This window comes from Pongo pygmaeus, chromosome 20, assembly GCF_028885625.2.
Source record: "Pongo pygmaeus isolate AG05252 chromosome 20, NHGRI_mPonPyg2-v2.0_pri, whole genome shotgun sequence".
Taxonomy (NCBI): Eukaryota; Metazoa; Chordata; class Mammalia; order Primates; family Hominidae; genus Pongo; species Pongo pygmaeus.
In genome coordinates this window covers 52,670,073-52,684,396 of record NC_072393.2, presented here as the reverse complement: position 1 = coordinate 52,684,396, position 14,324 = coordinate 52,670,073, and the positions used below count along the sequence as shown (strand labels likewise).

General features: G+C 57.0%; 1 protein-coding gene across 3 annotated transcripts; it reads left to right on the top strand.

Moving 5' to 3' along the window:
- Window positions 1–4,698: 4,698 nt before the first annotated feature.
- On the top strand, window positions 4,699–7,354 carry GNG8 (G protein subunit gamma 8). 3 transcript variants are annotated; one of them, XM_054466298.2, is made up of 3 exons: window positions 4,711–4,888; window positions 6,028–6,153; window positions 7,103–7,346. In XM_054466298.2, exons 2-3 carry the CDS (start codon window positions 6,070–6,072, stop codon window positions 7,229–7,231), a joined length of 213 nt encoding a protein of 70 aa, XP_054322273.1. In that variant the 5' UTR covers window positions 4,711–4,888; window positions 6,028–6,069; the 3' UTR covers window positions 7,232–7,346. The 3 variants fall into 3 exon arrangements, with proteins under 3 accessions (XP_054322275.1, XP_054322273.1, XP_054322274.1); XM_054466299.1 differs by having other exon boundaries at window positions 4,714–4,791; window positions 7,103–7,354; XM_054466300.2 differs by having other exon boundaries at window positions 4,699–6,153; window positions 7,103–7,352.
- Window positions 7,355–14,324: the final 6,970 nt, after the last annotated feature.

The window sequence follows — 14,324 nt, the reverse complement described above, 5'->3', positions numbered from 1 at the left end:
GGCGTGCACCACCACGCTCGGCTAATTTTTGTATTTTTAGTAGAGACGGGGTTTCACCATGTTGCCCAGGCTGCTCTTGAACTCCTGACCTCAAGTGATCTGCCCACCTCAGCCTCCCAAAGTGCTGGGATTACAGGCATGAGCCTCCACGCCCGGCCTGCCAGGTTGTCTTACTGGATGTCTTACTGGGTGACCTGTGGAGTGTGAGAGAAGGCGGGGAGTCAAGGATGACCCCAGCCCAGGTGTGGTGGCTCACAGTTCAGGACCAGCCTAAGCAACATAGCCAGACCCTGCCTCTAAAAAAAAATAAAAAGTTAGGCTGGTTACAGTGGCTCACGCCTGTAATCCCAGTACTTTGGGAGGCTGAGGCAGGTGGATCACTTGAGGCCAAAGTTTGAGACCAGCCTGGCCATCATGGTGAAATCCCATCTCTACTAAAAATACAAAAAAAGTAACCGGGTTTGGTGGCGCATGCCTGTAATCCCAGCTACTCAGGAGGCTGAGGCATGAGAATTGCTTGAGCTTGGAAGGCGGAGGTTGCAGTAAGCCGAGATTGTGCCACTGTACACCAGCATGGGTGACAGAGTGAGATTCTGTGAAAAAAACAAAACAAAACAAAAAAAACCTGTTCATGGTTGTGCATGCCTGTAGTCCCAGTTGCTGGGGAGGCTAAGGCAGGAGGATCACTTGAGCCCAGGAGTTCAGGCTGCAGTGAACTATGATTGCACCACTGCACTCCAGCCTGGGCGACAGGCAAGACCCTGTTTCAAAACAACAACAAAAACTCAAAGATTTACCATCACTTGAGATGGGTAAACCTGAAGTAAGAGCGAATTTGGTCGATGGAATCAGCTCAGTATTGAATGCGTTGAGTTTGAGAGACCCACTAAACACCCAGGCGGTTGGGTATTTGATCCTGGAATTCACTCTTGCCGTTTGTTGATGATTTCTTGAATAATTAACGTCAGAATGGAATCCGAATCTAGGGCCTCAGTTTCCTCTTCCAAAAAATGGGGACTGTAGTGCCTTCCAGCGCTAGGCTGTCATGACGCTGGGGCACAGGACAGGAACTGAGGTCATCTGCTGCGGTCTGCAGCTCCGGAGAGGAACGGAGGCTGCGCTCGCGGCAGGCAGTGTCTGTCTGTCCGTCTCCCCCATCCCCCAGCTTCTGGCCGCGGTGGAGGAGCGGGAGGGAAGACTGGATCGTCACCCTGTCTTCCCCCTCTCTGAGCTGGTTTCCTCCTCGGGGGCTGCCCAGGCCAGACTGCTGATAGAAACCAGCTGCGAGAGGCGCGGAGGCTCGGCACACGCCCAGGCCCCTCCTCGGCGCCGGCGGACCCCGATGGGGGGGCGCGAGGAGAGCCTTGGCTCCCCTCCCCTCTTTCGCAGCCGGGCCTGGGGCCCTGGCACGTCCGGCGCGCCTGATGCTTTCCAGATGTGGGCTTGGTTTCCCTCCTTTATCTGGCCCCGTTGAGCCCGCAAGGGGAGGGGGGAGGGGAGCCAGGATCCGAGACCCAAATCTCCACCAGGGACTCGGGTCGGGGTCCCCTCCCCGCCGGTCTCCCTTCCCTGTCCAGGCGGTGAAAACCGAGTTAGGGTGGGCTGACTGCGGTAAAGACGCTCCTCCCCACCTCCGCCTCTTCCTAGGGCTCCCGCCTTCTCCAGGTCCAGAAAGAACCCCAAGCCCCGTCCATCGGGACACGCCCCCAGGTACACCGAGGGACACGCCCCCTTGAGAAACCCCGCCCTGGACCCCTCCCCTTCGGTCGCGCCTCTGCAGGCCCCGCCTCCGTCGTCGGGTCCCCACTGGAAGGCGCCCTCTGTGCATCTCTTTGTCTCTCTGGCCGCCTCTGCCTCCATCTCTGTGTGTCTGCGTCTTCGTCCCTGTCTCTGACTCTGCGTTTCGGCTTGGGTGTCTCTCTCCTACCCCCGTCTCTCTGTGTCCCGTCTGTCTCTGCCTCTCATGTCCCTCTCTCCGCAGCGCCCTCCCCGTCTCTGTCTCTCTGAGTCCCTAGCTCGCTCCTTCTCTAAATCTGTGTCCCTATAGCCCCCTGCGTCTCTCTGACTCTCCCTGCATCTTCCTCCCCTGTCTGTGAATTTCTCTGCGTCCATTTTCTCTCCTCTCCCTCCGGTCCCTGGCTCCCTGCCGTGCTTCCTCTGGTCCCGAGTCTCCCCTTCATCTCCCGCCGGGCCCTCCTCCCTGTGGCCTCTCGGGGCAGGGTGGGCGCCTGGGCGTGCTGCGCGCGCCCTCATGTGGCCGGCAGACGCTGCGTGTGAGCGCCAAAAGGGGAGTGCTGGGGAGCGGGGGACGCTGGTGTTCGCGGTGACACCGGGAAATGGCGTGTGACACCTGGAGGCTGTGTGAGTGTGTACTGCCGGGAGACGGCGTGCGACGTCTGGAGAGTGTGTGAGTGTGTACTGCCGTGATGGTGTGTGACTCCAGGAGATCCGTGAGTGTGTACTGCTGTGAGATGGTGTGTGATGCCAGGACCAGGACACCATGAGTGTGTACTGCCGTGATGGTGTACTGGTGAGATGGTGTGTGGTGCTGGGAGTCTGTGTGTGACGGATTGATGTGAGATTATGTGCGACAAGGAGAAACTGAGTGGGACTGCGTATGTCAGAGATGACAAGTCGCTGACTGTGTGTGACACTGAGATTACTGGTGATGCTGAGAGATTGTGGGTGACTGTGTGTGCTGATGAAAGGTTGTGTGTGATCGGGTGTGGGAGAGACACTCTTTGGGGCTTTGTATGGGACATTGAGAGACCGTATGTGGGAGTGAGAGACCGTGTGTGACGGTGCGTTTGAGGGAGCAGTGTGTGTGGCTGTGTGCAACATGGTGAGCATACGGTGCTGTGTGTGTCACACAAGCAGATTCTGTGTGAGAGAGAGTGAGACTGATGACTGATGTATACTGAGAGGTGGTGTGGGCAGGTGTCATGAGAGACACATAGGGGGCCTGGGTGGGACAGACGGAGTGAGTGTCAGACAGTCTGTGTTGGCCACACTGTGTATGGCTTGTGAAAGTGCGTGATCCGGGCACATTGCTGTAATCCCAGCACTTTGGGTGGCTGAGGCGGGAGGATCCCTTGGGGCCAGGAGTTTGAGACCAGCCTGGGCAACATAGGGAGACCCCTCCCCGCCGCCGCCGTCTCTACCAAAATAAAAGTAAAAGAAATTAGCCAGGTGTAGTTATGTACCTCTGTGGTCCCAGCTACTCGGAGGCTGAGGTGGGAGGATTGCTTGAACCTGAGGTGGAGGCTGCAGTGAGCTAAGATCGCGCCACTGTACTTCAGCCTGGGTGACAGAGAGAGACCTTGTCTCGAAAAACAAAACAAAACTGTGTGACTATGTGTGACACTGAGCTGGTGAGAGATGGCAGCGTTGTGACAGTGCATGGGAGAGTGTGCGGCTGTGCAGGGCATTCGGAAGCGAGAGTGTGAGGGAGGCCTTTTGTATAGAAGGCAAGAGATGATGGAGAGGCGGGAGTGAGTGTGTGAAACACTGCGAGATTGTGTGGGACTCTGTGAGACACTGAGCCATCGTGGGTAGCTAGGTATGACACCAAGAGATGGGGTGCGTGCGTGTGTGTGACAGGGACAGACTGTGGATGGAGGGAATGTGTCAGATGCGTGTGACACCAGGAGACTGTGTGAGAATGTATGTGACCTTCCATGGTTGTCACTGGACAGGTGACTGGGTGTTACTATGAAGTACTATAAAACTGTGTACTTGACAGGTTGTATTGGGTGATTGCATGCCACCGTGAGACACAGAAAGTGTGAGACTGGGACAGGGTGTGAGATTGAAAGAGAAGTTTAAATGGCATACAAGGCCAGGCGCGGTGGCTCATGCCTGTAATCCCAGCACTTCGGGAGGCCGAGGTGGGTGGATGACCTGAGGTCAGGAGTTCGAGACCAGCCTGGCCAACATTGTGAGATCCTGTCTCTACGAAAAATACAAAAATCAGACGGTCGTGGTATCAGGCACCTGTAATCCCAGCTACTCAGGAGGCTGAGGCAGGAGAATGGCTTGGACCCAGGAGGTGGAGGTTGCAGTGAGCCGAGATTGGGCCACTGCACTCCAACCTGGGCAACAGAGCGAGATTCCGTCTCCAAAAAAAAAAAGAAAAAAAGGCATGCAAATGTGTGTGACATTTGGAGACATTATATGTGACACTGTGGTACGTTTGGTGCTCTGAGATAATTTATCTGACTGTGTAGCCCTTGGAGCTGCCATTGGTGGCGGCTGTGTGTGGCATTTGGGGCGACCGTGTGAGGATGTGTTGAGCAAGGTCATTCGTGAAGTTGTGTGGTGCTACCGTGTGACAGGGAAAGATAGTTTGTGTGAGGGACAGTGAGCATGAGGCTGGGGGGGGGGTGACACTGAGGTGGCGAGTGTGGCTGAGTGAGAGGCTCTGTGGGACACACTGGAGAGGTTTGTTGTGACTGTGGATTAAATGTAGCGAAGCCCGGGGCCCACCTAGAGAGACTGTGTTTTCTAGTGAGTGTGAGAGAGGCACAGAGAGAGTCACACAAGAGGACAGCAGCGGCAGAGACACAGGGAGAGGGACAAAGATAGGACTGACAGACAAGAGATAGGGCCCAGAGAGGAAGCCCCAAGGTGGCGGGGGTGGCGGGGCGGCGGGGCTGCGGGGACGGTGGCTCCGGGAGGAGGCGGGTCCGTAGGGGCTGCGCCCCAGGGGAGGGGGCGGGGCGGGCCGGAGGGACCTAGACACTGCCTCCCAGCCTCTGTCACCGCCGCCAGTCCGGCCCAGAGCAGCAACAGGTAGGAAGCTCCGGTCCCGGCCCCACAGCTGGTCCCTTTGCCTACTCCGTGGCCACCGTCTCTCCGCCTGGGAATGAATGAGTGAATGAGTGAATGAGTGAGTGAATGAATTCTTCTGCGTCTCCATCGGCCTGTCTCTCGCTTTGTTCCTCTCTCCCACTTTCTGTTTCCATCTCTCCCCAACCCCTCCATCTCTCTCTCTGTCCTTCCCTTCTTTCCTCTGTCCCTCTATCTCCCCGTCTCTGTCCCTTTATCCCCTTGGTGTCTCTGCTCGTTCCTCCATCCCCCCTTCCTCCATTTCCCCTTCTGTCTCCTTTCTCCCACCCTCCATCACCCCATCCTCTCCCATCCCATCCGTCCATCTCCTCCATCCTCTCCCACCCCACACCCCCTCCCTCCATCTCCCCATCCTCTCCCACCCCACACCCCCTCCCTCCATCTCGCCTGCTCTGTCCCCTCTGTCCCTTTGTCCCCTCGGTGCCTGTCTCCTTGTATCACCCTGTTCCTTGCTCCCCCCTTCATCTGTCCCTCTATTTTCTCCTCCATCACTTCATTCCTCCCCCAGTCTCTCCCTTTCTCTATTCCTCCCCGTCTCTTCATTTCTCCCGTGCCTCAGTCTCTCCCTCCACTTCTCTGTCTCTGCCTCTGCGCGTCCCGTTGTCCCTCTGTCCATCCAGTAGGCCTCTCCTCGGGTGCCCGAGTTGGGATCCCCCAACCTTCTCCCCTGGCTGCTAATGAGCAGAGGAGCCTTTGAGGTGGCCAGGGCTAGGGTGGGGGGGCTCCCTGAGGGTGGCGGAGGGGACAGCTGCTGCCAAGGCTCTAATGAGGCCCCCTCTGTGCCCCTCCCGCAGCGATCTTAATTCCCCGTTCTCCCTGGAGCCACCGCTAATTGGCCTGGGGAGGGGCCCCCTTCCTGGCTCTCGCTCTGCCCCCGGGGGGTGAGGACACCTGGATTCTGATCCAGCACCTGTGGCCCTGTCCTTCTGTCTCAGCCTCCCATCTGTGCGCCCCTCCTTCCCTCCCTTGCCCCTCCCTGCTCTCTCCCCACCTGCCTTAGGTACCTCCATCCGTGCACCCCTCCATCGCTCCTCTTGTTCCTGTCCCCTTCATCTGTCGCTCCCTCCACCAGCCCCTGGCCACCCCATTCACGCGCCCTTCCACCCTCGCACCTGTTACCGGGGCTCGCTCCCTCGCCCCCACTTCGGGACCCAGACGTATCCTAACCTACCCCTACAGCCCCCACTCCCGCGTGTCTTTAACCCCTTCCCCGCCGCAACCATGTCCAACAACATGGCCAAGATTGCCGAGGCCCGCAAGACGGTGGAACAGCTGAAGCTGGAGGTGAACATCGACCGCATGAAGGTGCTGGGTCGGGGTGGGGAATAGGGCGGGGGTTCTGGGCCTGCGGTCTGTCCGGAGCTGTGTCGGCCCGGAGCCATAGTGCAAGGATGCCCCTGGAAACAGGGCTGGGCAAGGGGCGGGGCAGGGCAGGAGGAGGGGCCAGGACGAGGGGCGGGGTAGGACAGGGGAGGGGCTAGGACGAGGGGAGGGGTAGGACAGGGGAGGGGCTACGGCGAGGGGAGGGGTAGGACAGGGGAGGGGCTAGGACGAGGGGCGGGGTAGGACAGGGGAGGGGCTAGGAGGAGGGGAGGGGTAGGACAGGGGAGGGGCCAGGACGAGGGGTGGGGTAGGACAGGGGAGGGGCTAGGACGAGGGGCGGGGTAGGACAGGGGAGGGGCTAGGACGAGGGGAGGGGTAGGACAGGGGAGGGGCTACGGCGAGGGGAGGGGTAGGACAGGGGAGGGGCTGGGCAAGGGGCGGGGCAGGGCAGGAGGAGGGGCCAAGACGAGGGGAGGGGTAGGACAGGGGAGGGGCTAGGACGAGGGGCGGGGCAGGACAGGGGAGGGGCTAGGACGAGGGGAGGGATAGGACAGGGGAGGGGCTAGGACGAGGGGCGGGGCAGGACAGGGGAGGGGCTAGGACGAGGGGCGGGGTAGGACAGGGGAGGGGCTAGGACGAGGGGCGGGGCAGGACAGGGGAGGGGCTAGGACGAGGGGAGGGGTAGGACAGGGGAGGGGCAGGACAGGGGAGGGGCTAGGACGAGGGGCGGGGCAGGACAGGGGAGGGGCTAGGACGAGGGGAGGGGTAGGACAGGGGAGGGGCTAGGACGAGGGGGCGGAGTAGGACAAGGGGAGGGGCCTGTATGGGGAGGAGCAGGGTGAGAGGAGGGGACAGGGCAAGAGGCGGGGCTTAAGTGGGCGGCTCCGAGGAGCCGGGCAGGGCGGTGACATCTCCACCCGGGTGCTCTCAGGTGTCGCAGGCAGCAGCCGAACTCCTGGCTTTCTGCGAGACGCATGCCAAAGATGACCCGCTGGTGACGCCAGTACCCGCCGCGGAGAACCCCTTCCGCGACAAGCGCCTCTTTTGTGTTCTGCTCTGAGCCCTCCGGACAGCTTACCCTCCCCTGCCAAAGTATGGATCCAATAAACTTGGTAACTGTGGTGGTGCCTGTGCTTTCAGGGAGACTGAGGCACGCACAGAGCTTGGGGCCACCGTAGGGGAAGCCGTGTCCGTTCTCATTCCTTCTGAGTGTGTGTGTTGGGGGTAGGGGTGGACGTGGAGGGAGTACGACTCCACCAAAGCCTCGGAGGAGATGAGGATTCGGTGCTCTCTCCTCCACGATCGATCCTGAACTTAATGGTCCCGACAGCCCCAGAAGGCAGCTGACTACTTGTATGATGCCCATGAGGAAACTGAGCCAAAGGAAGTCCTTTATTCAGAGTCACAAAGCTAGGAGGTAACAGGGTGCTGACGGGGGTACTCCAGTGCTCCCTGAACCCCTCCGCTATCCTCTCTCCTCTCCTCCCCACTGGCTTGGACATTCTTAGGGTCCCCAGTCCCCATCCCACACTTCTCACCCCCTTAATGAGTCCTGTTTTCACACTTGGTTCCCCTCTACCGCAAGCCCGCTTCTGTCCTAAAGCCCTGCACTTTTTCTCTGCTCACTTGTTCATTCATTCATTCATTCTTCCAAACACTCCCTGAGTACCTACTCTCTGACCAGCGCTGGGCAATGCTAGGGACATGGCTGTGACCAAGACAGCCCTGGCTGTGCCCTGCCCCCTTGGGGCTCAGAGTCCAGTGGGAGAGAAAGACCTGTCTCCAAATGGTAAAAACCCAAAGAGTGCAGTGCTGGGTGGGGGAGTGCAAGAGGGAACTCCCGACTCAGCTTGGAGGTAAGGGAGGGCTTCCTGGAGGAGGTGACACCTAAGCTGGAACATGGTGGTAATAAAATTTGGGGACCCAGAGAAGAGAGAAACATGGCTAGAGGGAGGGAGAGGAAAGAAAATAATGAGTACATTACTTCATTCTTCTTTTATTTTGTCATTTTTCTGGAGACAAAGGGATGACTTTGACAGTTCTGGTTCCTGCCCTCTGTTTTCCAGTTCACATACTGCTGGCCTGCAGGACATACGTAGCTTGCAGATCTATATCTATATCTAGAGAGAGAGAGAGAGAAAGAGAGAGAGAGAGACAGAATCTCGCTCTGTCACCCAGGCTGGAGTGCAGCAGCATGGTCTTGGCTCACTGCAACCTTCGCCTCCCAGGTTCAAGGAATTCTCCTGCCTCAGCCTCCCAAGTAGCTGGGATTACAGGCATGCACCATCACGCCCAGCTAGTTTTTGTATTTTTAGTAGAGATGGGGTTTCACCATGTTGGCCAGGCTGGTCTTGAACTCCTGACCTCAAGTGATCCGCCCACCTCGGCCTCCCAAGTGCTGGGATTAGAAGCGTGACCCACCCGCCCGGCCGCAGTTATATTTTTGTGGCTTTACATGATGTTTAAAGATGTTCTTGAACATCTTTAAATTGAAAAACACAGATATTTCACATCAAAGTCCATATTTCTCTGGAATTGCAAAGTCTTCTTTGAAATTGTAAGGTCTGGTGACTCATAGGCTGTGAGACAGGGCCTGGGCTTTCCAGCTCACCAAAGTCCCCACCATGCCCTATTGTCTCCCGGTCAAGGAAGCTGGGGACCAGTTGCCATTTAACCTGAAGCCTGTGTCAGGGGCTTCTTATGGAGGAATGAGAAATAAAATGGCTGGGCATGGTGGGTCACGCCTGTAAATCCAGCACTTTGAGAGGCTGAGGTGGGCAAATCACTTGAGGTCAGGAGTTCAACATCAGCCTGGCCAACATGGTGAAACCGCGCCTCTACTAAGACGACAAAAATTAGCTGGGCATGGTGGCACGAACGTGCTACTCAGCTACTCAGGAGGCTGAGGCAGGAGAATCGCTTGAACCTGGGAGGTGGAGGTTGCAGTGAGCCAAGATCACGCCACTGCACTGCAGCCTGGGCAATAGAGCAAGACTCCCTTTCAAAAGAAAAAAAAGAAAAGAAAAGAAAAATGAAATGTTCTGTGTCTCCATTGAAAATGGGAAGAATGCAGGCCAGGGAAGCTGTGGGTTTGGCCAATTATTTTACCTGGTTGGCCCAAGGGCCTGAGGATCACTCCCTCTCCTCTCCCTCATCTCTTCTTATCTCGTCTAATACTCAGGCTCCCCAGCTTGGGACTGGTGGAGGCTGGACCCTGAGTCGGGCTGGAGGTGGCTTGCTGGGCCTCCCCTCCACAGGGGGAATGTGCACAGATCTGCTCCATTATTCACATTGGATTAGGGTCCCCCGGGCCCCTACTCTGAGTTTCCTGTAGGATCCAGGCAGGAGCGTCTGTAATTACATCTCCCTCCTGCTTCCCACCTCTGAGCCGGCTTGGCTCCGGCCTGGTTGCATCATGTCTGTGGGAGCCCCGGGGGAGATGGGGGACAGGGAGTGAGCCAGAGATGAGCTAGGGTGTGGAGGAGGAGCAGGGAGAGAAGCTGGGCAGGAAGGAGCTAGAAGGATTCCAGAATTCACAGATCCTGCATCCTTACAGCTCAGAACCTGAAATGCAAAGGAATCTAGGATCCCAGGACCTCTGAGGGCTGGAATTCCAGCATCTCTCAGTCCTATGGGGCCAAGATCCTGGGGTCCTGCACCCTACGATTCCAGAGCTCGGCATCTCAGAAGTGTAAGGAGTTCCTGAGCCTAGGCTCTTGGGAGCTAGATCCTTCGAGCCCTGGAATCTTCAAGCTGCGTAGTGCAAACCCTTCCTCCTTCACATCCCTGGTCTTGGGGGACAGAAACTATGGAGATGTAAGCGGCTGAATGGGACCTGGGTTGGGGGAAGGGAGGGCTGGTGGGAGTGGGGCACAGAGGGGACCAGAAGGAGGTGTCTTTCTGGAGGAGGAGGAGGAGGATGGGGAACTGAGGCTAGGGGAAAGGAGAAGCCAAGAGTCACAATCCAGGAGGGACAGGGCAGGTCCCTGCGTGCCCAGCCTCCATGAGAACAGATCTGAATAATCTTATTAGATTCTGGTCACCAGCTGCTGCTTCCTGCCACCCCCCAGGGGTGAAGTCAGCTCTGGGGCCAGGCCCAGGCTGGGGTCAGAGACAGGCCAAGAGGTAGAGGTGGCTGCAGGGCGAGGTGCTTGTTCCTCCAGACCCCAAGGGCTCTCAGCTGCCCTATTTCAGGCTGTCTTCCCTCTGCACCCACATCACACACTGCACCCCAACCCAGGAGCTCAGAGCAGCGCTTGGCTTGGCCAAAGAGGTACAGCGGGGGAGGGAAAGCCTAGAGCCAGCAGGAGCTGCAATCTTGGCCATCACTTCCTTAGGCGAACGGTTCAACAGTCCCATCTTGCTCAATGCTCACGATAGCCCTCAAGGCGACTCTGTTTATCCCCATCTTACAGACAAGGAAAACAGGCATGGGGCCGGGCGCAGTAGCTCATGCCTGTAATCCCAGCACTTTGGAAGGCCAAGGCAGGCGGATCATTTGAGGTCAGGAGTTCAAGACAGCCTGGCCAACATGGTGAAACCCCGTCTCTACTAAAAATACAAAAATTAGCTGGGTATGGTGGTGTGTACCTGTAATCCCAGCTACTCGGGAGGCTGAGGCACGAGAATCGCTTGAACCCAGGAGGCAGAGGTTGCAGTGAGCCAAGATCGCACCAGTGCACTCCAGCCTGAGGACAGAGCAAGACTCCGTCTCAAAAAAAGAGAGAGAGAAAAATGGGCATGGAGAGGTAACCAGCTGGGGTTTGAGACTGGTGGGAGGATCTGATGGACGACCACTCAGGAGAGGCTCAGTGGGTGACCAAGAGGCCTTGAAGGCTAGGAAATGAGGGGATCCCCAGGTGAGGAGCACGGCCCATTCAGAGGCAGGGTAAGCAGGAGACTGGGTTATGCCCCCTGGAGCAAGGTGAGGTGCAGCCACCAGAAGGTAGGCCAGGGCCCATTTGCGGTAGAGGGCAGTGAGTGGATAGAGAAAGGAGGCCTCTGGCTCTGGATGCTGGAACCAGCCAAGGCGAGACAGGTCTGGGACATACATAGCAGTTTCTCAAAGCAGTGAGAGGGCACAGCAGGCCGACGGCAGGCCTGGCAGGCACGAGCTGCTGGTGGTGCGTGTGTGCAGAACATGAGATAACGCCCGCTTCCTCCCAAGGCCAGCGCCAGGAGGACAGAAACCAGGGAGTCCGGAGAGGGTCAGGCCCAGGGCAAGCCAGGATCTTAGGTCTGCCGCACTTCCAGATGTAGGCCTGGGCTGGGTGTGATGGGTCAAGCCTGTAATCCCTGCACTTTGTGAGGACGAGGTGGGCGGATCACTTGAGGTCATGAGTTCGAGACCAGCCTGACCAACATGGCGAAATCCCACCTCTATTAAAAATACAAAAATTAGTCAGGCATGGTGGCGGGCACCTGAAGTCCCAGCTACTCAGGAGGCTGAGGCAGGAGCATCGCTTGAGCTCGGGAGGTGGAGGTTGCAGTGAGCTGAGATCTCACCACTGCACTCCAGCCTGGGCGACAGAGCAAGATTCCATCTCAAAACAACAACAACAACAACAACAAAAACCACATGCAGGCACCCCTGCTCAGGCTCCCCACACTGGGTGGACAAACCTGTTTGAGAACACTCTTCCTGGGTTGTGCCCTCTGAGCCCCTCTGTGTCCCCAGCTCTTAGCACACAGTAAACTGCTGGTTATGGTTTGTTGAATGAATAATATCAACAGCTATTTGAGGGCTTCCTGAGAGGCAGGCAGGGTGAATTGTCTCTTATCTTCACATAACTCCCCAACAAGGTCAAGGCAGCCATTTGACGAAGAACATCAAAGCTTTGCTAGGGGAAGTCATTTTCTCAGGTCACATGGTGACTGACTGGTGAGTGGTGGAGATGAACTTCAAAACCCATCCTCAGCCAGGCGCGGTGGCTCACGCCTGTAATCTCAGCACTTTGGGAGGCCAAGGCAGGCAGATCACTTGAGGTCGGGAGTTCAAGACCAGCTTGGCCAACATGGCGAAATCCCATCTCTACTAAAAATACAAAAATTAGCCGAGCGTGGTGGCTTGCGCCTGTAGTCCCAGCAACTTGGGAGACTGAGGCAGGAGAATCACTTGAACCTGGGAGGCAGAGGTTACAGTGAGCCGAGATGGCACCACTGCACTCTAGCCTGGGCAACAGAGCGAGACTTCATTTCAAACAAATAAACAAAAAAAACACAAAAACCATTCTCGGCCAGGTGCCATAGCTCATGCCAGTAATCCCAGCACGTTGGGAGGCCAAGGTGAGAGGATCACTTGAGCCCATGAGTTTGAGACCAGCCTGGACAACATAGTAGGATCCTATCTCTACAAAACAATAAAAATATTAGCTGGGCATGGTGGTGAGCACTTGTGGTCCCAGCTATTTGGGAGGCTGAGGTGGGAAGATTGCTTAAGCCTGGGAGGTAGAGGTTACAGTGAGCTGAGATCGTGCCACTGCACTCCAGCCTGGGTGACAGAGTGAAACCCTGTCTCACAAAAACTAGGTGGCGCATGGTGGCTCACACCTGTAATCTCAGAACTTTGGGAGGCTGAGGCCAGTGGATCACCTGAGATCAGAAGTTTGAGACCAGCCTGGCCAACATGGTGAAATCCCATCTCTACTAAAATATACAAATTAGCTGGGCATGGTGGTGGGTGCCTGTAATCCCAGCTACTCAGGAGGCTGAGGCAGGAGAATCACTTGAACCTGGGAAGTGGAGGTTGTGGTGAGCCAAGATCGCACCACTGCACTCCAGCCTGGGCAGCAGAGCGAGACTCCATCTCAAAAACAAAACAAAACTACAACATAGCTGTGTGCCCATGTGCACACACAGAATCCCGTGAGCTCACAGTACACACATACACACACACACACAAACACAATCACAATGCTGAGAAAAATGCTCACTTAGGTCGCGTGGGCCGCACTAACTCTACACAGAGTCACAATCGGGTTATATACCCACAGTCCCCAGCACACCAGCCTCGATCTCTCTCACCTCCCGGGTGCTGTGTGTCCCTTAGGTCCGTCCCTAATCTCAGTGGTCTCAGAGCTGTCCTTCCTCTTTTTCCCTGCTGCTTCGGGGTCCCCCTCAGGGAGGCCTGGTCCTGTTCCTCGCCAAGGGTGGAGAGAGTGTGAGAGGAGGGCTACTGACTCACGCCCCCAGGGCAGTTCCTTCCATAGCTCCGCCCACCCTGGAAGCTGCCCCTGGCACAACGCACAGTGGGTGATTCCTCACCCCAAGGCACCTGGCTGGGGAGTGGAACCCCCATGTGGACCCCACTGTGGGCTTGGCCCGGCTAGCTGGGGCCAGGGCCAAGCAGGAGGCTGGGTTTCAGGGCAAGGTGATTGAGGCATGTCTGGCGCCAGTATGGACTCTGGGGAACTCAGTCCCCTCATTAGGAGGGAGTCACAGTCACTGCCACCCCTACCTGCTCCTGATGCAGGAACACAGAACCGATGCTGGGGTTGCCAGGGCTCGTGGCTCCTAGTGGTTGCCAGGACTCGTGGCTCCTAGTGGCATCGTGGGGAAACTGAGGCCTGAGGCCAGGCGTGGTGGCCCATAATCCCAGCACTTTGGGAAGCCGAGGTAGGCAGATCACTTGAGTCCAGGAGTTTGAGACAAGCCTGGGTGACATAGTGAAACCCTGTCTTTACAAAAATACAAAAATTAGCTAGCATGGCAGTGGGTACCTGTAGTCCCAGCTACTCAGGAGGCTGAGGTGGGAGGATCGCTTGAACCCCAGAGGTGGAGGTTGCAGTGAACCGAGATTGCAGCACTACACTCCAGCCTGGGTGACAGAGCAAGACCCTGTCTCAAAAACAAACGAACAGCCAGGCGTGGTGGTTCATGCCTGTAATCCCAGCACTATGGGAGGCCGAGGCGGGCGGATCCCCTGAGGTCAGGAGTTCAAAACCAGACTGGCCAACATGGTGAAACCCCACTTCTACTAAAAATATAAAAACTGGGCGCAGTGGCACATGCCTGTAATCCCAGCTACTCGGGAGGCTGAGGCACGAGAGTCGCTTGAACCCGGGAGGTGGAGGTTGCAGTGAGCTGAGATCATGCCACTGTACTCCAGTCTGGGTGACAGAACAAGACTCCATCTCAAAACAAAAACAAACAAG

Excerpts from the sequence above, each read along its gene's own strand:
- GNG8 (XM_054466299.1), top strand. The coding sequence starts at position 6,070 with ATGTCCAACAACATGGCCAAGATTGCCGAGGCCCGCAAGACGGTGGAA. Across the intron at positions 6,154-7,102 it reads TGAACATCGACCGCATGAAG|GTGTCGCAGGCAGCAGCCGA; the intron begins GTGCTGGGTCGG and ends GGGTGCTCTCAG.